Source organism: Puntigrus tetrazona, chromosome 6 (assembly GCF_018831695.1).
Source record: "Puntigrus tetrazona isolate hp1 chromosome 6, ASM1883169v1, whole genome shotgun sequence".
In the NCBI taxonomy this organism is placed as follows: Eukaryota; Metazoa; Chordata; class Actinopteri; order Cypriniformes; family Cyprinidae; genus Puntigrus; species Puntigrus tetrazona.
Genome location: NC_056704.1, coordinates 4,766,076 through 4,788,040, shown reverse-complemented (window position 1 = coordinate 4,788,040; position 21,965 = coordinate 4,766,076). Strand labels below are relative to the sequence as shown.

The window sequence follows — 21,965 nt, the reverse complement described above, 5'->3', positions numbered from 1 at the left end:
ATAATTGTTTTTATACCTAAAACAAGTTTGGATTTTAGCAAATGTTTTATGCTCCAACCATATTTTTTTTTCTTTTTTATTACTATGACCAGAAATTTGTCTTTGAATGTGCGTTACATTTTCAATACATTCCCACGGCGGTCGGCTTTTCTGTCACACATTGTTTACAAGAGTTTGACAGATGTTCGAGCTCGAGGCAGTCGCACACATCTGGAAACGTTGCATCACAGACCAATGTCCCGGATAAAGGGAACGAAGTCTCTGTTGTGTTGGTGGAGGAAGAAAAACTAGGTAAAGAAACGCATTAAGAGATATCACGTCTTATTCAGAGCATTGAGCTCTACTTCCCTCATTTAAAGAGATGTGATACTGCTGACACGTACTTAATTCTTGCATGCGCTGTTAAAGCGATACGATTTGAATGTTATTCCTGTGAATGTGATGGGTTTGTAGACAGCACGCGCTGGGCGGAAACAGTGGGGAGAAGTTATGAGTGTGTGTGTGTGTGTGTGTTTTCTGCCATGAAGGAGTGGCTCAGAACTTGTGTTCCTCTGTGTTTGTGTAGATGCTTCATGATGATGGTCGTTGCTGCATTTGGTTCGTAAGCGCAGGACGCAGAGAAAAAGACGCAAACCGCCGGTAAGTGTTTACGCAGACCGTTGCTTTCTAAAATGCCCGACCCAAAGATCTAACTTATGCCTTTACTTCCCGTGATTTATTTATTGCCGCAAACTTTGTGAGCATCGTGCGAGTTAATTGTTGTTCGGATAAAGTTTCATGCTTAAAGCTACTTTTTTTCACCCACAAAAGCTCAAACGGTGCCAACATTCAGGGGAAGCAGAGGCTCGTCCACTTCCTGGGTTGCCAGTTTGAGCGTGAATATGTGGCAGGGTTAATAAGTTAAAGTGTTTTTCTGTAGTTCGGAAACGCAAAACGTACGTGTTTTTTTTTTCATGGCAACTACAACAAACTAAATATTACCGTTGTCATGTCACGCTCATTTAAATCAGCTGTAGTATCAAATGGTTTCTGATAAATGAGTGAATCTTTCTTTGAGTCGGATCTTTTTTATTGAATCGATTAGAATTGTTCACGAATAGAACTGAATCGGCTTTAGCGTTTGTTGAGTCGCATACAATTTCTCATTTAACAATTTATTATATAAAAAAGCGGACTGTAGCATTATTTGGAATGAACCGAGTATATGTAAATTAATTATTTAGGATTGTGTAACGTCAATGCAAATTGTATTTAGGTGAGCTTAATTATGAATGGCATTCGTAAACATAATTTTAATTAGCTATAAAACTTATGAATAAAGTTCAATAAATGTGGCTTTGTAGAGACCACCAGATGGTGCATTACATAAATAGAATCGACGAGTCTGTTTTTAACAGCTTTTTTTAATGAACCGTTCAAAAGAACCGATTCGTGGAAATGATTCGGACTAGTAGAGCATGTGGTTCTAATTGACAGGTCATGGGGTCTTCACAGTGATATACAATGCAAGTCATATGCTTTTCACTTCCCTTTTTCCTTTTAAATGTTATTATTTTTTTTCTCTTGTGAATTGAGGACCGCATTATTTTGAGTTGTCAGTGTCACAAGTTATTTCAAACACAGTATCATTGTTTTGCTCTGTCCATTTCTCTTAACCGGGTTACCTTAAAGCACATTGTTTGTGTGTTAGTCGGCAGATGATTTTTTTACCTTAAAGTATTTTGATGATTGATGGAAAATGCAAATCTATTTTCTTGCATTAAAGACTTTTATGAGATTAATTATATCATCGCCAAGTCCTATTGTGTTTTCATGCGGTTTTTACCAAGTGTGAAATGTAACACTATTAAGCAACTGTTTTTTTTTTTTTTTTTTTTTTTAAATCACAGTGAGCTGTGAGTATAGACGCGCAGTTTTAGTGAGAACTTTAGAAGGAACAAGTAATTTTAGGCTGCACAAGTCATACAAATAGAGTTCTCTCTCTCTGCATTAACTTCCTCTCGGTGACAGAAGTACTGTCATAACTTCTACTTCTCTCTTGTCTGGTGTAGTGTTCTGTTTGACCAGAGATTCGAAGAGTCAGAAATCATGTGACGGGATCTGAGATCATCCACTAGATAGCTACAAGCTTGCATGTAGCCAGAGGTGTCAATGTTATGCTGAGTTTCAGAAAGGAAGTGGACAATAAATACTGCCTACAAAGTGATGGAAAGACAGAGTAAGAGACAGTGGGCACATTATTTGCTCAAGCATGCTCACATTATGCAAGCCGAGCACTTGTAAGCCACTTTTTTTTTTGCTTGTGATGTGGTATTATAAGCAAGCATTGCAAAGCGCAATCGACAGAAATCCTGCTTTACAACTTGACACGACACTTTCAAACAAACAAACGTATGTTTCTTTGTGGGTGGCCCCTTCCTGCCTGATTTTGCATGTATAATGTAGCAAGTTGCGGCTAAAGGATTGTACCAATTTTAAGATTATTTAGTGAGAGCTGAATATATTTAACTCTTCATTGTTGACATTGGCCTTACATTTGGATTCCATGAATTCTAGGTTTTTGGCTGCAGTCGTGTATTTTTTCCCCTGTTAATTTCTCCCATAGATATTTTTTGAAAAGTCTGTATTAAAATGCTATAAGTCGTGACTCGAACCAAGCAGCTATGAGGTGAATCACAGCATTACAAACTTTAATTTGAAGCAAAAGCTGTACTTGAAATATGACTAAAGGTCAAAGGAAGTAATTGCTTTAAATGTAACAAATTACATAATCTAATTACAAATTGCACAAAAATAAAACTGTTAATTGAAAGATGTTGACAGCGTGTGTATATAAATCCAAAACATTTTTAATTTATTGCAAAATATGCTTATGTACAAATATTTAAGTGTAGTTATACTAGTAGTATAATTGTTTTGGCTTGTTTTGATTCTTTGGCTGGTGGAATGTGGAGATGTCAAAATGATTGATAGTGTAGTTTTTCACCAGGATTTCCTCTAATAGCACAAATATTTTAATATAGGTTAAATAAAGAAGTGCTGACAGCTTCAAGAAAACCATATACCTTTGATTATGAGCCATATAGCTCACAGTAGTTCTGTCTTTTTTTTTTTTTTTTTTTACAAGGTTTACATTTTTATTGTTTAACCGTGAGGAAAAAAAAGAATGTCATTTTTACTTCTGGAACTTCTGATTGTTCAGTCATGATGTAAATAATTGGAACTACCCGGAAGGCTAATTTAGCGCACACACACACACACACACACACACACACACACACACACACACACACACACACACACACACACACACACACAACAAGTCCTTTACACATTCTGACATAGCTGCATTTAAAACTGAACTGGAAAATTTCTCCCAAGGTTTTTTTTTCCAATCTTTCACGGATGGTTCCTTGCCGCTGTCACACTTACTTTTAAGCAATTCAAGCAATTCTCGTCAATTTGATTACACAGATTGCCTCTGCATTTAATAAAAAATAAAGTGTTTAATCTTGTCATTATATATTACTATCATTATTTTCTTCACTATTTTATCACTATTTAGTGCTTTGGTATCTGTATTGTTAAAAGCACTATATAAATAAAAAGCGATGGGATGTCTCGATGGGGATTTGTTTTACATTAGACATGTGTCAAATGTGAAAGTTGCAAGTTTCACTTACTATTTAGGATATACAAATCGTGATGATTACTATGTCTTGACTACTACAGAGATTCAATTAATTATGTGCTTGTATAAGACGCTGGCACGCTTGGCATGGACTAATTCCAAAAAGAACACAAAGTCCAGCCAAAGTCCCTGTTTTAGACACAATGACATTTCAGACTGCTGGATGTAAAGGACCGTTCGGACAGGGCAGCCGTAGACTGTATATACAGCATCACGTTCTCCATAGTCTCTCTCAAGACACTGGAATGTAAATATAGTCCAGGTCCAGGAACTTTTACTGTGCACCTCTTCTCTCATGCCTTCTTTACTTTATGCTCATTTCTTCTTCTTTCACACCGCCTCGTTTCTTCTCCACTTCTCTATCATGTCCACGTTTACGCGCTCTTGGAAATCATTACAAAATTTGACTACTAGCAACTCCGAACAGAATCGCAAAATAGTTGTGTAGCACAGACGGGTCGGTATCTGATTTGAAGCAGTGCATTTTTGGTTTGAACACCTCTGTCGTTGGATCAGCGTTTGTTTGACAAAATAAGACTGGTCGTTCGTAACATAACCCACAGCTGTTGAAGTAATAGTTTATGCTAACTAATAATGATCTGAAATTGCAATGCCTGTCAGAACGTTAAAGATCATTTAAATATACAACAAGAAGCCAATCGTTATCGCATTTACATTGAATAATTTATGGAATTGGTGTACACTCTTAGAAGAGGTTTATTGAGTCAGCAAACTTCTCTGCAACGTAATTTCTCTGAGATGTAACGTTACAGCATTGAACAAGTTGACAGAACTTAATGACAGAACTCGTCGTTGGCTAACAATGCTTTTAAGTCCCACAAATACTTAATCAGCAGGTTATATTGTAACACACTTACCGATTTCCTTAATGATAGTTTAATAAAACTTTGCTGCCAATGGAACCAATGGGCGAAGGCTACAGTCTGGTTGTTTTCTCTTCACACCATTGCTAAATTAAGCTTTTATAATGCAGCGAAGTTGTGATTTATGATTTTTATTTATTTTTGCTCAGCATCAGGAAGTTTGCTCACTCCACAGAGAACAGAACGTTTGCCAAAATGACCGGATGTCCGTTTACCTCTGAATAAAAATACCTGAAAGAAAGAGAGAGAGAAGGAGAGAGAGAGGAAGTGAAAGAAAGAGCGAGAAATGAAGTAGTGTGATGTGGCTGTCTGAAAGACGCCCTTGAGAGATCTTGATGATGAGAGAGCAGACTTTTTAAAGAGCTTGTAAAACTGTTCGGTTCTGCGTATTTGTGTTGACTTGTTGTCTTTGGTTCTCCTCTGCATTCCCACTTCTGGTTCTGAACCTTTAGTTGTTTCTTTGTCACCTTTGTCTGAATGATATTAGCTCATGTGGATGTGTGCTTATAAAAGAAAGAATGAGAAGTGAGAGGTATATTGCTGTAGCTCTTCCTGTTTATGAACTCTTCCGGATGTCAGCAGTGAGAGGCCTTTCTAAAAGCTGAACTCTAAAATAAAGCTTGTAGTTGTTGGCATTATTGCATTATGAGTTTGTTATTATAAAAATAGCCTATTACAGTAAGCTTTCTGTATGTCAGAGGTAACCTTTTTTTGTTAGGCCTTTCCCACATGACATTGCATGCACAATAAGAAATCTTGAAAGGTGTGAAGCACAGAAGAATATTTTAAGACTCGCCGCTTGCTGTCAGACTGAAAACTTTGCGGCTGTGCAAGACCACTTTAGTAGGGTCATGTGGTGTGGTTAGGTCAGTACCAGTGATTTAGTTTTTTTTTTTTTACTTGTGATGTTTCAGATTGTGCTATTCATGCTACAGTTGGGTTTCCTGTTAGTGGTGTTAAAGCACCACTACTTTTATAACAAGGTCTATGAAACAAATGATGAAACAAAACCAAAAAAAACACTGCCAAATGTCTTAGAAATGGAAATTGGTACTTTGCATTCATACTGATTTCGTATGGTTTTAAAAAACTGTATAATGTTTAAAAATATACATTTTAAGGTGCAAGGTGAATTGCTGTGCAAGTTGAATTAATTAACATTTTCTTACAATACATACGATGTATGTGTATGATTCTTAATAACACATTAATGGATATGAGCAGAAGTGTAACGAAACTACTGTCATGTAGTCAGATGCTCATGTGACACAATGTCACATTTCTTTATTCACACTACATGTGTGGCGCGCTTGAGCAATGACCTCTAAGGCTGTTTCAAGGTGTAACCTTAATATAGTTAATTATCCGTAAAAATAATAATATATTTAGAAAGTATTTTTTTTAACCATCCAGACACAGGTGCTTGAAATCCTTCAAAGTTTGTGAATCTGAATTATTTTTCAAGGCCCTGCAAAGTTTTTGAAAATAAGCGTATGCAGATACAGGTCCTGAAAGTCCTTGAATTAATTTTGTGCAAAAAAATCCACGTTTTTCCCCTAATGTGTTGTTTCGCCAACAATTCGTGCCCCACGCATTTTAGTTTGCTCGATTTACTTTAGTTATGCACATTTATGCCTTTTACATAAAAATTGTCCACCGTGAGGTACCTAGTGTTGTATTTTACCATGATGTTCATGTGTGCACGAAACTACTAGCCTACGATAGTAGTAGTTGTACCTCATCATTTCTCACATACAAACACACCATTAAATACCGTAAAAATAGGCTGAAACATGATGCCTGAAAAATAGAAGTGTCAAGATATTTGGCTCACCAAATAAGATTACATAGAATGGCTTGCCAGAGAAACACAGTTGCAACTTTGCTCTCAATCAAAAACTGTACCCACATTAACAGGCCTTAAAAGGTCTTTGATTGGTCTTAAATATTTTCAAATACAGATCGCCCAACCTAGAAAAGAAAAAAACAACAAAAACACTAGTGACGCATCGAAACGCAAGTATGATACTTCTGATTTTATTACATTCAACATAAACAGCGATTGAAAGGTCCTTGAATTTGAAGTTATCCACAGTTTGAGAACCCTGATAATTGGTAGATAAATGTTTAGAAATATTAATAAGTAGTCAATGTGTTTTGTAATTTGTAAAAAAATATGCCAAATGTTTTCTAGAATAATATTTGATTTAATAATTTTTTTTTTTTTTTTTTTTTTTTTTTGCAAGTAACCACCCAGAACATAACAGCATTCTGGAAACCACTCAATGTTGTAAATATGAAAAGTTTTGAAAATATGAAATATATAAATGTATCTTTCTGTTTGTCAGGTCTCACTGAGAGGAGGTGATAAGAAGTAATAAAAATGCCGGTACCTCCTCCGCCTCCTCCTCCCCAACCCCCCACCTTCTCTCAGGTAGATACACACACACACACTAATACTCTACACAACTTTAGAGAAGAAAAAAAAGGACATTGTATACTACTGTTTTTGCACACAGTAACCTCACACAGAAACATGCACCTTGTTGCTATGTGACAAATGTGAACAATATGTTCTAAAATCAGCTCAAAATAGCAAGCATATTATATATGGATGGACTGGATGAAATAATCACCTCATTCTAAAAAATAATGGAGTCTGGGCCCATCATACACTGTGGTATTCTGTTAAATGTGTTTTAAAAAAAAGTTGACTGCCCAAAATCTGCAGACTGGCTTTGACTTTTGCCAATGTTGTCGATTCTTTTAGACTGCAAATTAGGGCACCAGTGCTTTAATGACTTCTACAGAAAATATCTGTTCTTCTAATTCTTACAGGCAAACACTGACAAGCCTGTCTTGAATAAATCGGAGCAGCAGGGCAGGAATGCTCTGCTGTCAGACATCTCTAAAGGAGCAAGGCTAAAGAAGGCGGTTACTAATGATCGTAGTGCCCCCGTACTTGACAGTAAGAACCAGCATTTATACTGGCTATGTGTCTCTACACAAAAACAGTCAAAATGTAATTATATAAGGCATATATTTTTAAATGGGTTTTCCTTCATGGTGCTATACTTTTGAAACTCCTCTGTGTGTTCGTGATTTTTGCATGTTTATTGAGTAACAACATTTATTGGTTGCGGGTTTGCTCTCTAGTCCAAAATATTAAATGCATGTTTTGACAGAACCCAAAGGTGGTGGTGGTGGTGGAGGCGGAGGAGGAGGCGGGCCTGGAGGTGGTGGAGGAGGGGGAGGTTTTGGAGGTGGAGGTGGAACTCCAGCTGGTCTGGGTGGGCTCTTTCAGGGCGGCATGCCAAAGCTGCGCTCCACTCGAGATGGTAAGAATGCACAGATGTATGCCAAACACACAAATAAAATTTGCTACTTAAAACTGCCATTGCCTGACACATTCCAACTCATTCATTCAACAGGAATTTATGCGTATAGAAATTTTGGCCAATCCCAATGATGGACCTTTTAAACTCTTTAAAACTAAACTAAACTAAATATTGTGTTTTTTCTTTAGGACTGAATGATATATTGCATGATATAGTCATGCTCATCTAGTCAGTAAAGCCGGTTCCTTGATTAGCGGTAAATCTCCATCACCTGTTTTCAAAAAGATTTCACACATAGTATGCAAGGACCTTTATTCTGTTTATCCTAGCCTAGCTGCAGCATTTTGAGCAAGCTGTAGATGTATTTACTTTAGAAAATAACATTGCAGTTGTTGGATTATCTCTTTATATTAGATTATCTGCTCTCTTTCAGACTCTAGTAGTGTCAGACCTCCAATTTTGCCACCTGGTGCTCGTAGTTCTGGTCCACGTCCCTTTGGAGGAGGGTCTGGCTCTACCCCTCGTCTACCTTTGCAACGCAGTGAATCCGCTGAACCCCCTCGCCCCCGAATGACCCCACCACGTCCTGATACACCTGGGGGGCCTCCTCCGCCACTTCCAAGTGCCCCACGGCCTTTTCAGATTGGGGTTCAGAGCAGGGGACCACCCTCACTTCCAGGGACTCCTCGTTTTGGTTCTGCCCTAACCCCTCCACCTCCAAACCCTCCAGGACGACAGCCTGCACCTCCACCGGTGCCAGCTGCATTTGGTCGTCCTCCGTCCATTCCTTCGCCCTCAGCTGGTCATGCGGGACGGCCACCTCCTCCCCCTGCTCCTGGTCGAGGCGATGACCGTCCTCCACCTATTCCCCCTGCAAATCGCTCTTTGCCACTCACTCGGGACAGCCCGCCCCCTCCACCTCCCCCATCGGCGAGCTGTAAACCAACTCCTCCTCCAGCTCCTTCTCCTGCTTCTCTGCGGCCACCTGTTAGTGCAGCACCTCCTCTGCCGCCGGGACGCCCAAGCCCATCTACTCCCGAGGAGCATACGCCACGCCTTCCTGAACGGAACCTGTCACTTGGCACGCATCCACCCGCCCCTCCACCTGGGAGATCCGGACCCCTTCCTCCGCCTCCCTCTGAGAGACCGCCCGCGTTGGGCCGGAATGCAAGTGGACGAACAGGTAGGAGGAGCGGCAGGTTCTTGGGGGGATAATCTGAAATTGAGCACCTGTTTGAGCATTTATATTGTTTTTGTCTTTTTGTCCATAGGTCCTCTTCCACCTCCACCTCCTTCTGGCCGCCCTGGAGGAGGAAGTGTAAGGTCATCACCAGCCCCTCCTCCACCGAACAGGCCTGGTGTGGAGCCTCACCGTGGTGGAAGTAGACCACCGCTCCCCCCAGACAGACCCTCCTCTGGACCTCTGCCCCCTCCTCTTCCACCTATGGGCAATGGATACCACAATCAGGGACATCATATAGGTATTGTGCTTTCATATAAGCTTGGTTAAGACTGTTGTAGAGTTTATGAAGAGTAAGGCCTTGTCTGCACGGAGACTCTTTAGCAGTAAATGCATAAACACAGATTAATAAATGTAGTGTTTAATTTTGGTTGCACAAGGTTTATCTGCATTGTTCAAGTTACAGCGCCACATACTGGTCTGGCATGTATACTACATAGTTTTGGATTGGTTTTGTGGATTCGTGTGGACGCAGTTATTTCTTGAGAGAGGGGGAAAAAAGATTTGATAGGGAAAGCTCTGGCTTCGTGTGGACTAATTTCTTGTTGTTTTGCATTGGTTCACATTACCAGAAGGTAAAGGTACACTATACCCATGACACAACATAATGCTCATTCTCCAACTCCCCCAGATTAAAAAATTGAGTTTTACTGTTTTTGAATCCATTCAGGACTTTTCATTGAATCCAATTAGACCAGTAGAATTGCGTAAAAAATTAAAGTTTAGTTTTTTTTTCCTATTTAAAACTTGACTCTTCTGTAGTCCTGTAGTATATAATTAGTATATTGTGTAGTAAGACCATCCCAAAATGAAAGGTTGTGGTACGGCAGCAAACTTCCTTGATTTAAAAACAGTAAAACTCAATTTATTGGAGAATGAGCCTATTTTCAAAAAAAGTGGAGTGTTCCTTTAATGCACTTCATGTTGTTAATTACAACAAATGTTTTCTTGCTTGGTTTTGTGTTTTTGTATCTATATAATACGAGATTGTCCTATAAAAATCAATGTCGTAAGTGAGTTATGTCAAAAATAAACTAAAAAAAGTCTGATTACGTTCCCTAAAACGTGTAATGGATTACGTTATTAACTACAGTTTTTGTTGTTTAATTTGGATTCAGTAATGGTCTACAATTTCAAATGTGGTGATTTACCCAGCTCTGCCCAGTTGATTGATGACCATTTCATCTGAAAACTATTAGCATTAATAAGGAATTGGTTGTTACTTTGTTACTATAGAAACTTCTACTCTTCAGGGATGAATGCCCTATACATTTTAAAACGTGGTTTTAAGGATTTGCTCCTATTCAGACGTTACAGCATCAGGGATAGTGTTGGGCTTTGGAGTCTGGTTTGCAGTCCATGTTCCATTCCATCCCAGTGCTGTTGAGATCTGGCCTTGTCTATGTGATTCTTCCACATCAGACTCAGCAGACCATTTCACTTGTGTCATACTGTATGATTGAGTCTGTATGATTGAATTTTTACATACTTTTTTAGCAGTGTAGCAGCAGGTTTGGCTGAAATAACTAAATTATTTCAGTATAAGGGGGCACATACTTTTGGCCATGTAACATCACAGGCAAGTATTGCTACCTTTTGCATAAACTAATTGAGTAATACAGAGTTAGAGTTAGTAAATCTGGCTGTGCTGATGATGAAATTTATGTCACAAGACAACAGAATTGCTGATATCTAATAAGCTCCTCCCTGGACATGCGCAGTATGCATGTATGATGATGAAATTAAAGTCATGTGCACTGTACACATACTCTATAGTATGCGTGAAAGTATTTTTTAGGGCTGAACTGACAAATAACTTCATCTGCTTAGAACAGTAGTCTCACTATTAAACAATTTTAAATACAGAGCAAAACAATACTCGAATGGAACAATAAATGAAAGGTATCCCCTGTATACTTCTAGTGTATTGCTGTAAACATATTTTTGGTTTGTTTTTACAAACTGAGGCACCAGTCAAATTGTTTGGGGGGTAATTGATGGCATAATCTAGCTGTAATTAACATGTGTCTTAGATCTGCGAGTGGATTGTGCTAGAGATTAATTGTGTGTGTTTGATTTGCTTCTCCAAGATGAATGGGAATCGCGCTTCACGTTCCGACCTGTATCGGATCTTCCACCCCCAGATCCCTACATTCCCTCTCAAAAGACCTATCCCAGCAGAATGGCCAGGAACGAAAGCCGAGGTAACCAATCACAGCTGTTTCCTCTCATCTTATCTGTTTTTGTTGCTGTGCACATAGACGAAACTGACCCGCAGCTGTTGCTTCCACGTGCCAATGAATACCTCGAATAACATTCAGTGCTTTCTGCACACTCGTGGACTTACCCATTCGTTTATGTGTTTCTGTTTGTATGCTTCTGTCTGTTTCAGGTTCGGGAAAGAAAGAGCGAGGTGCACCTCCCCTGCCCCCCATACCTCGGTGAAAGAAACTGTCGTCTCAGGGCCTGACAATCCTTCCCTTACCCATTTATCTTATTTTCTCTGGTACTGTCTGTTTTTGATATTTTCTACCAGAGTCTTTCATTAAAAGAACTATAAAGATAACAACATATTACAGACAACATATCTTGTGTAATGTTTAGTTTTTGTCAGCTTTAGAGAGTAATACATGAGGCTGTTATGACTATGTCAAGTGATGAGCTCTACAGTAATACTACAGCTAAGTCTGACTTTATTTTTGAGTGTTTTTGTTGAGAATGATGCCCTGTTGCAGCGGTTCATTGGCCTTCAAGAGCGTGTGAATGTTTTGGCTTTTTGGCGCTCCTTGACACATACAGACAAATGTCTTTGTCTTATACAGAATATATCGTTGCTTAATCAGGGCAGACATTTCCTTAGATAATGGATTTATAGAGCCACATAGGGCATCGGTGTTTGTTAGACAGTTCTTGATGTAATTATTGTTTGAGAAGGAGTGCAACATTTTCTTTAAAGCATTTTGGTGCGTTTTGGCGCCCCCTACCATAGTTATATAGCATATAAGTCACTTAAAATATTAAAGGAGTATGTGTTTGCTTTAGTACCTGGATGTGTGCATGTGTATGTGGTGATAAGGGCCAAAATTATATATAGGACCGAGTTTATGGGAAAAAGTACATGTGATTTATAAAACACTCTTTAGATCATCCCCCATTTAAACAAGCCTGAGAGAAGACATTGTATGAGACTGATCTTTAAATGAAAGATGATGACTTGCCATAAAATCCTAAGCAGGTGGGTTTCTGTGTATTATGACATTGTGTCTGTGTTGATGTACGCCAAAAAGACAAAAATGTGTTTAAGAAGTGTTATATTTTATGATGTATGTATGCCCTTGCTTGTTTTGTTGATGTTCGCTCAGTATTATGTTGCCTTACGGATATTTCTCAGATGTGTGCTGTTATATTTCCCTAAAGCACTTGACTATATTCTATAAGTGTATCATACCTTGAATTTCATTTCATTTCTTTTTTTTTCCATTTATATACTTGGAAAAAATCAAGAAGCCAAGCAATGACTTGGTTTATGCTGCCTTATGTTTGTTTACATAAAGAGGTGAATTACAGAGGACTTTTAATGACACATAAAAAAAAGAAAAATTTGCAATGATATATGCAATGTAGCATAACATCTGAAGCATACTGAATTTATTAGAGAGGAGAGAGATGATTGCACAGCCAGAAAGAAACAACATTTGCCACCAACTTTATTAGTAATACTAAAGGCCTCTTAATTGTTTTGTTTGCACACGTCACAGTGTTGTGTGGCGAGGTGCTTAATGCGGTACTTTAGATGTTTTCTTTGTGCATGCAAATGCACATTTCAGTTTCATGCAGCATGTTATGTTGTTTCTTTTGTGTATTATTTACATTTTTTGCAAACAGTCTTTTGCTACTCTGATGTGCCAAATATGTTGTTTTCTAAATAAATATGCAAGTGAAGCTGGATTTTGCCTATCATTAAAAAAACTAAAAAACACTCTTATACTTTTAGTGGACAATTGTGTTTTTGTAAGCATATTCTTTGCAGTTTCAGTGCACTTTTATTTTTCAATAAATGAAAAGAAACCTGCCTTTATACTTCAAAAAAAAAAAAAAAAAAAAATTAAACGTATGTGGTCAACAAATACTTGTGGAAGTCTTCCAACAGATTCCTTTATTGCTAATATTAGAGGCAAGATGACGCCCATCCACTGGCGCCCGTGACTCTGTCCAATCACATGAGAATGTTCCATTAATATCGGCATATAGTCTACATTTCCACCAATCAGCGACATCGCCAGACGAAATAAGGCGGGGTTTTCCACGGCACAGGCGGGTTCACGCGTCAGTCATTCAGTGATATGACATTGAAGGTAACGGAGTGCCGAAGCTTGGAGATGCTGCTGTGAGCAGAGTGAAAGCATGGATGTCTCGGGTGTGTTTTTCTTTTACAGCGCGATGTTCAATCCATGCGTCGATCATTTCGACACTTGAACACATGGTACGTCATCGACAACAGTCATTTTCGCGAGGTAAGACTGAAACGTTTAGTACAGATGACAAATGTAGCTGATTTGACTGCATTCAGTGGCCTTGTTTATAAGAAATAACATCCTTGTTCATTTATTTTAAGACTTATGATATATAGTGTAATATAGAATATATAGAATAATAATATAATACTACTACTGTATTATTATAGGAATATTATAGTAATAATACAACTCGTCAGTATACATCTAGTAGGCACAATATTATTATTTTGTAACATATATATATATTTACTGTATATATATTATATATTATATATATTTAATAGATATATATAATATTTTATATACATATATATATACACACACACACACACACACTATTCGCTTTTAAAGTATTCGTGTTTAAAGGCTTTATTTAAATTCGGTGAAGTTACAGCAATACAATTTCTGTATATCATAAATGTTAATATAATGTATTTTTATCATTAATAAAAATTTCTAATCACCTTTACCAAAAAATAGTGACATATAGGCTAGGGCAGCATTTTTGTTGTGCTCTGACTTTGGATTTCACAGAGGGTTTTTTTCCTCTCCGTGTCTCTTTTTTTTTATTCCCAGCTTTCTGATTTGCACTGTTAGATCATCTCTCAGTGGTCGCTGTCAACCTCATCATCATGGAGGGCCAGTATGTCACCATTCATGGACTCAACATCACTCACAGCCCTCTTGGAGCACCAGCCATGTCTATTGACAAACTTTTCCCAGCTCTGCTGGAGTGCTTTGGGATCATCCTCTGCGGCTATGTGGCGGGCCGCAGTGACATCATCAGCACTGGCCAGGTCAAAGGCCTTGGAAATTTTGTGTCACATTTCGCACTTCCTGCGTTGCTCTTCAAGAACATGGTGCAGCTGCAGTTTCAGCATGTCGTCTGGTCTTTTCTATGGAGCGTTTTGATTGCAAAAGTGTGTGTGTTCTTGCTAGTTTGTGTGCTGACGCTGTTGGTGGCGAATCCGGAGAGCAAATACAGTAAAGCCGGGCTGTTTGCTATCTTTGCCACTCAGAGCAATGACTTTGCACTGGGATATCCTATAGGTGAGGATCTCCTCATTTAGAAGTGCACGTAAAGTACACATACACATACGGTATATGTAATAATGAGCTCATTTTCCTCATACAGTGGATGCGCTGTACAGAGGTTCGCACCCAGAGTATATGCAGTATATATATCTGGTCGCTCCTGTGTCTCTGATGCTGCTGAACCCCGTGGGCTTTGCCTTGTGTGAGATTCAGAGATGGAGACACACCAGTGACTGCAACTACAGCAAACTGCATGTGATCTTTACAGTCGTCCTGCAGGTGCATGCGCTTTTCTTTATTAGTTTCTATTGATGTTATACTTTTTTTTTTACATTATTCTAACCTTTCCTCCTTTTTTCAGGTTTTGAAGAACCCGATAGTCTTCATGGTTATTGTTGGAATTCTCTCTCATTTCCTGTTTGGTGGACGTGTGCCTGTTTTGCTAGGAGAGTTTGTTGATGGACTAGCAAATTCTTTCGGAGGGGCGGCCCTCTTTTATCTGGGCCTGAACATGGTGGGACAGATGGGTAAACTCACACGTGCCACTGGGGTTTCCCTTATCCTGCTTATCACTGCCAAACTGTAAGTGAAAGAGAGATGTATGTGGGGTGTTGGTTATAGATCTGTTTATTAGTACTCATAAAGCAAATATTAATGCCTTATTCTGCATGACAATTTTTTACATCCTTCATCTTGCGCCCAGTGCCTATTAACTACCTTACTACCTATTAATAAGCAGCAAATTAGGAGTTTATTGAGGCAAAATACATAGTTAATTTGAATTTGTCAATGTATATATATATATATATATATATATACGTATAAATATATATATACATATATATATATATATATATATATATATATATATATATATATGTGTGTGTGTGTGTGTGTGTGTGTGTGTGTGTGTGTGTGTGTGTGTGTTTTATAATCGTATATTTTTTTTACAATTTTCAAAAGACATGTTTTTTCATTGTGCTTTTTAAATTAACCTTAATCAAAATGCATTGGCTTTTTTGATTGGGTTAAAAAAAATAACAACAAATTAAAAATGTTTTTAAAAATCTATTTTTGCAAATAAACTCTTCATATATGCTAGTGTAACGGATAAATTTAAAATATAGGCCTACATATTTTTCAGCAGTGATCCATGCAATTTAGACTGATTTATGACTGTGTTTTTTCTGTTTTCCAGACTTGTTATGCCATTGATGTGCAAGGACATGGTGGAGCTGTTGGATGCCGGCAATTCCAGCTCCCTAAATCACTCCAGCCTGTCTGATTATGCATTCCTTTATGGAGTCTTCCCCACCGCTCCCAGCGTGGCCATATATGCTGCCCAGTACAACATGGAGCTGGAGGTGGTAAGCGATGAATGAATTCCTGCAAATGTCAGTCACAGACTCAGTTATTGCTATTAAAGTAAGTGTATTGTGTGTGGTAGGTGACCTCTGGTATGGTCATTAGCACATTCCTATCAGCGCCCATCATGTATGTGTCAGCGTGGTTACTGACCATTCCATGGATGGAGGCCACATCCCTGGTGACGGAGCTGCAGGACGTGAGCTTTAACATCAGCATTGTCAGCCTAATAGCCCTGGTGAGTGTGTGTGGGTTGATGTGTGTAAGAACACACACCGTTCTCTTACAGACTTATTCAAAATAATACATATATTCTCTACTTGTTCACTACATTTCTGGTTCACTGCATGCCTATTCTGTTTGGTTCTGTTCTGTTCACTTCTTTTATCTGTTTTATTTTTCCTAATCTATTCTGTTCTTTTCTCACCTAGTCTTGCCCTATTTCTGGTTAATTTGTTTAAGTCTTTTCTGGTTTACTGTCTATTCAGTTCACTCCTGCTTCTATTCTGTTCCATTCCCTGCTTCTGTTATTTCTATTCTATTCTATATGTTTTTTTATTCAGGTGCTTTTATTTAAGATTTTCTTATATTCTTTATATATTTCCCGCCTTCTCTGTAGACATATCTGTCCGGTTTACTTATTTTGTATTCTATTCTATTCTATTCTATTCTAGTCTAGTCTAGTCTAATTTCTTTTCTCATTTCTATTCATGTTCTTTTCGGTTTTGCCTGGTTCACTTCTGTCATTTTTATACTTTTCTATTATTTTCTGTTCTATATGTTTTTTGCTCCTGTCTATTCCATTCTATTCTAGTCTAGTCTAGTCTTGTTTAGTCTAGACAATTCTGTTCAGATTCTTTTTCTGGTTTCTGTTTCTATTCTGTTCACTTCTTTTAATCCATTCATTTTAGTTTATTATATTCTGTACTGTTTTATTTCGGATTGTTTAATGTTCTATATGCTGCATTCAAAATGGAGAGGTCTTTGAAAGCTGGCTTAATGTGCATGTGTAACCACAGAGAACATATATTAAGAGGATTAGAAATCAAAGGTTCTACAGAGAAATATCTGAAATATGTGATTCTAGAAACAATGAGTTACAAAACCTGGATTACCATAATGTTGGTTTGTGTGTGTGTGTGTGTGTTGCAGGGCTGGACCCTTGCTGTCATGCTGCTGAGTAAGAAGTTCAGGAGGCTGCCACATATGTTTGCCACAAATCTGTTTTTAGCACAGGTACAGTCAGACATTTATTATTAACTAGACACATACTGAATGAGGGACCTAAATCACATCTCCTGTGGAGGGATCGTTTGACTAGCAACTACCCTACACTATGAACACATTAGCAGCTGAAAAAGCAATGCCATGGCAACCAGAAAATTGTTCTAACATATTTTTCTTCAGTATGGTGTGTTTTTTTTGTCTCTCATGCAGCTAGTAGCGTGCGTGTCAATGATGCTGTGGAAGTTTGTTCTGAAGCAGGAGAACGCGTTTGGCCAAATTATCACTTTTACTCTACTTTATGGATCTCTATACAGTACCTACATGTGGACAGGTGAAGAAACACCACACGCTTACAGTAAACAATACTTTATGGATAAGGTTCATTTTCAGAGTTTGATTTTAGCTTGTTTAGCTTGTTTATATCTCCTTTGTGTTGTGCAGTTGTAGCGATGTTTAGCAGTTGTGTAGATATTGTGTTGTAGGTCTTTTGGCCTTCGCTCTTACTTTATTGGGCAGAAATGAAAACTTGAAAGTGAAACCTGTCTTTTTCATCATCTTTGGATGGGGGTGAGTATATATGTACAGATGTGTATTATTCCACAAATTCAAAGTTTCAAATTAAATTAAATGGCACTGCATTAAATTATGCTTTGAAATTCTCTTTTTTGGGGTTTTCATTTTGTTGTCTTAGAATTCCTTTTCTGATTGTGGGCGGGCTGCTAATGATAGGACAAAGAATGAGTGACAACTTGGACTCCGCCTTCTTCTATGGCAAAGGGCAGGTAGGTTGATATCCTTTACTGTGTTTAAACAAAACATCTTGTATGCATGTCACAATTTCTTTGTGTCTGCCTGTTAACTTGTTTCTTCCCCCCACCCCCTTTCGTTCCCTCTTCCTCTTCAGATTGTGTGTACTGTGGTAGTTCTGGGCTGCAGCATCACGCTGGGTGGTCTGTCTTTGATGAGTTTGAGCCGAGGAGCTCAGGAGGAGCAGAATTATCAAGCTCTAGATCAGAACTCCATGACAGGCACAGCAGAAGATGCGAGACAACCCCAGACAGAGAACCAGCGCTCATCTGAGCTAGAACAAACCTACAGCAGCCTTAACACAGGTAATTGTATATTTGTAGTGTGTGCGTATGCATATATTCAGTATTGGGAGAGCTCAAAGTTGGACTGTCATAAAATATTCCAGTTACGCCATTCCAGCACGGCATATTTTCAGAATGTAAGTCTAGCATAACTTCTCCTTTGTTGTTCGCAGATGTTTGTGAACCCATGCCAGATATGATAGTTGGACATCTTAATGACTCGCCGGTGCCTTCAGCAGGTTGAAATATTTCTTTTTTTCATCTTTCTCTTATCAAATTATTACATCAAGTTTCATGAAGGAAAATAAAGCGTGCTTCTCTTCTAGGGATTTTCCTGAGAGAGGCATCAAGCTCTTCGCGTGTGCAGGAGGAGAGACAGATAGCTCGACACGTGCTCCTCTGCCTGCTCCTCGTCGTCAGCATGCTGGCTGTATGTCCACTCCACATACTGTATGAGAAAGACATACACTCCCAAAAACACATACATACACACGCATAATGAAGTAAGCATCACAAAGCATTGCGAATTATACTCTGACCACTATTTTCAACATCCTCCAACCTCTTTTTTTTATTTTTGGGACTGTTTATTTGTATAATTCAGAACTTGTCCAGCTGCCTGTGGTGGTTATTTAATGCTGATCCAGGACGACTTTACCTCGAACTGCAGTTCTTTTGTGCTGTAGCCAATTACGGACAGGTGATCACAGCCACACAGTTCTCACTGTAAACGTATATAGATGGAGCTAGAGACATATGAAGAGCTGCAGTTAATATTTAAAATATTCTATTTCTCCATCAGGGTTTTGTTTCCTTTGGAATTTTTGGGTTAGATGAGCATCTTATTATTCTTCCATTCAAAAAGAGGTGAATCAGCCATGTTTGTCTTATCATTTTACGCTCTTATTTGACCATGTTTGGATGTAGCATGAGCAACAGTGTTGTGTGTTTGTAGGCTGGCTACTTTGTGTGGTTTTGGTGAGCATGAGAGCCCTGAGTCTGCTGCTGTTCCTGAGGAAATACGACTGACTTGCACACAGTTTGTGAGATACCACAAAGATCAGTGTGTTCAGGATATTGTTCGCAATAGAGGGTGAGTGTCAGTGTTAATTCAGTATCACTGATATACTTCTACACTTGTCTTTATATTGTTTTATATTTTAAATTTGTCTGTACATTTTAGATACATTTTTATCACACAATTTTTTTAAGTTATTTTTAGTTAAGCCAAAAGAAAATAAGAAATTATTTCTTTAGAATTCTATATTAAATGTGAAACTTTATATATACTTTTTTCAGTGACAAACATGATTATTTGTTTGTACTTCTAATTTTATTTTTAGTTCATGGTAATAACTCAATCTGTGTTTGAGATGTTTAATGTTCATATATTTTAGAATTGGTTAAACTGAAATTCAGAATTTTTGATTTATGATTTAAAGCAGTATTGCTGCACTATATTGTATATGAAGATATATATTTATTTGCAAAAAGTTAGTTTAAAAAAAAAATCATGTTGCCCGTTTTTTTTTTTTTTAATTCTTAATTGTTGCATCTTCATTTTTGCGCTTTCTTTGCATTTTTCTTTGCACGTGCCACATTCTCCAGTTTTAGATCACCAACACACGTTATTATTAGTTTACTTATGGGCTAATTCATAGTACAGCGAGGACAATACATTATAGAAAAAGAGATGAGAACTCACCAAGACATTTATTGTTAAATTAATATAATATAATACAGACCAATCATATATTTTAGCAATTTGTAGATTTATATTGACTAATTTTCTGTGAGGGAATGGTCAGGATGCTCTAACAAACTAAATAGTGCCGCAGTCACAGGTCACAATAAATGTAAATCTACAAGGTGAAGTGTTTTGACTTTTATCTGTTTCTCTCACTTTCTTCCTAGTGGGTCTTCTGAATCACTCAGCGCACCCGTTGGTGAATCATTTCTTTGATTGGCAGGTGTACTCACTGGTATATGAGTATTGTTTGGTATACTGGCAGTGTGTTCATTGGCTCCTGTGTGAATGCGTGGCAAAGACAGAAATGCGTGGCCTTGTTTTCAGGACACAGCTGCAGAAGAGCGGTTTTACTCAATGTGACCCATATATATGGCTTCCAATTCCCTGTGATATTGCTTCAAATGTACCTCCACTTTGTAATGTGAAACAAGCCCAAGAAAGAACTAAATAGACTCAATTATGACTGAGCTATGAAACAAGCTGTTCTCTCATCAGTATTTGTTATACTTTTTGAATTACTATGCATGGCATGCAGAGAGCACAGAATTCTCCCTTTATCTCATTCAGTAGCCCTCAAATTACTCCAACACTTGCTCTGTTCCAAATCCTGGTGAGCTGCCTATGAAGGGAGCATTTTAAGGCATCATAGACATCGACGAAAAGGCAACGTTTTTTAAGGCAGCAGAGCATGTAGACTCTGTGAAAAGGCGATCCCAGAGACATCCTTCAGTGAAAAATGAATCCAAGATGGTTGATGAGTTGAATTAAAATAGTGTTATTCTGTCCCGTATTAATGTGTGCTAGGTATTTATGGGTATTACTCTTATATTTGCTACTGTTAAACACTGTTTAATTCTTGAAAGTTGAGTCTCTTATGCAGTACCCTATTTGTATGGTGCACGGTTGTATGGTTGTGTTTCTTAATAGTCGACAAGAATGCTGCTTTAGAAGGCTTTGGAACAGAGCATGAATGTGAACTAATTGTTATAATTACATTAATTATGATGAAATGGTCGCCGAAACACTGAAATATGCTGTCTACACAAGTGCTGTAAAACACTTACTGACTGGGATTGAATTGTATGCTTTGTATCACTTGTCAGCCTTGTCTTAATGACAAGACTGTACGGCCTTGTAGCAAAGCAATGCAAGACATGTTTACAATCTTAAAATTATCATATACACAGTTATGTTTTAAAGCTAACTCATCAGAAATTCAGGACAATCTCTGGAAATTACAAATGGGGTCACTCCATTTTCAATCTACAGCAATTTTTTAATGTATCTCAATGCTGACTGAAGTGAAAATATTTTTAAGTATCTTTCATGTACGTACATTTGTTTTGTTGATGTTAATCTGTATAGGTGATGGCATTTATATATATATATATCATAAATTTAAATCTAGATATGTGAACTGACAGTAGAAAGCAGGACAGTCGCTGGTGAAAAGTTATTTCTTTGTTGATGTCATAAATCGTTTAATTTTATGTATAAAAATAAAGTTTAAAAACGTATAAAAGTTTTGTGATATTGTTCATACATTAAAGACAAAAACATGTAAAAAGCTGTACCTATTAAATGGCAGCTGCACAGCAGATTTTATACGCTTAAAGGCCAATTCTTTAAAAACCAATTCTATAGTGATTTGTAAATAAGAATTTGGCCCACTATCTGATCTCTCAAACAAGTTCTGTAACAGAAATCTTAAAAAGATTACATTTGAGATGACTTCATTGTATATCACGGCTAGGTAATACAGCATTATAGATATCTTCAGAGTATACTTTGAACAGCCCTAATTGTAAGTCAAAATTGTAAAATAAA

The 21,965-nt window shown here is 37.8% G+C and overlaps 2 protein-coding genes across 5 annotated transcripts; both read left to right on the top strand.

The window, feature by feature from the left end:
* The first annotated feature begins 214 nt into the window (after nt 1-214).
* Nucleotides 215-13,140, top strand: wipf1b (WAS/WASL interacting protein family, member 1b). 2 transcript variants are annotated; one of them, XM_043242281.1, is made up of 9 exons: nt 215-291; nt 566-639; nt 6,924-7,009; nt 7,414-7,543; nt 7,761-7,913; nt 8,347-9,096; nt 9,185-9,394; nt 11,244-11,357; nt 11,546-13,140. In XM_043242281.1, the coding sequence occupies exons 3-9, from the start codon at nt 6,959-6,961 to the stop codon at nt 11,596-11,598; spliced, it is 1,461 nt and encodes a 486-aa protein (XP_043098216.1). In that variant the 5' UTR covers nt 215-291; nt 566-639; nt 6,924-6,958; the 3' UTR covers nt 11,599-13,140. The 2 variants fall into 2 exon arrangements, with proteins under 2 accessions (XP_043098216.1, XP_043098214.1); XM_043242279.1 differs by lacking the exon at nt 215-291 and having other exon boundaries at nt 417-639.
* A 354-nt stretch (nt 13,141-13,494) lies between these two features.
* On the top strand, nt 13,495-21,660 carry gpr155b (G protein-coupled receptor 155b). Of its 3 annotated transcripts, none has more exons than XM_043242689.1 (17): nt 13,496-13,636; nt 14,247-14,720; nt 14,806-14,984; nt 15,067-15,287; nt 15,904-16,072; nt 16,153-16,308; nt 17,223-17,306; nt 17,508-17,628; nt 17,780-17,864; nt 17,989-18,079; nt 18,202-18,409; nt 18,562-18,627; nt 18,715-18,818; nt 18,993-19,088; nt 19,191-19,255; nt 19,344-19,481; nt 20,303-21,660. In XM_043242689.1, exons 2-17 carry the CDS (start codon nt 14,303-14,305, stop codon nt 20,349-20,351), a joined length of 2,250 nt encoding a protein of 749 aa, XP_043098624.1. In that variant the 5' UTR covers nt 13,496-13,636; nt 14,247-14,302; the 3' UTR covers nt 20,352-21,660. The 3 variants fall into 3 exon arrangements, 2 of the variants coding, with proteins under 2 accessions (XP_043098624.1, XP_043098622.1); XM_043242687.1 differs by having other exon boundaries at nt 13,496-13,667; XR_006251220.1 differs by lacking the exons at nt 19,344-19,481; nt 20,303-21,660 and having other exon boundaries at nt 13,495-13,667; nt 18,715-18,891; nt 19,191-19,236.
* Nucleotides 21,661-21,965: the final 305 nt, after the last annotated feature.

Excerpts from the sequence above, each read along its gene's own strand:
- wipf1b (XM_043242281.1), top strand. The coding sequence starts at position 6,959 with ATGCCGGTACCTCCTCCGCCTCCTCCTCCCCAACCCCCCACCTTCTCT. Across the intron at positions 7,010-7,413 it reads AACCCCCCACCTTCTCTCAG|GCAAACACTGACAAGCCTGT; the intron begins GTAGATACACAC and ends TAATTCTTACAG. Across the intron at positions 9,395-11,243 it reads CAATCAGGGACATCATATAG|ATGAATGGGAATCGCGCTTC; the intron begins GTATTGTGCTTT and ends TGCTTCTCCAAG.
- gpr155b (XM_043242689.1), top strand. The coding sequence starts at position 14,303 with ATGGAGGGCCAGTATGTCACCATTCATGGACTCAACATCACTCACAGC. Across the intron at positions 14,721-14,805 it reads TGCACTGGGATATCCTATAG|TGGATGCGCTGTACAGAGGT; the intron begins GTGAGGATCTCC and ends TTCCTCATACAG. Across the intron at positions 17,865-17,988 it reads TTCATCATCTTTGGATGGGG|AATTCCTTTTCTGATTGTGG; the intron begins GTGAGTATATAT and ends TTGTTGTCTTAG.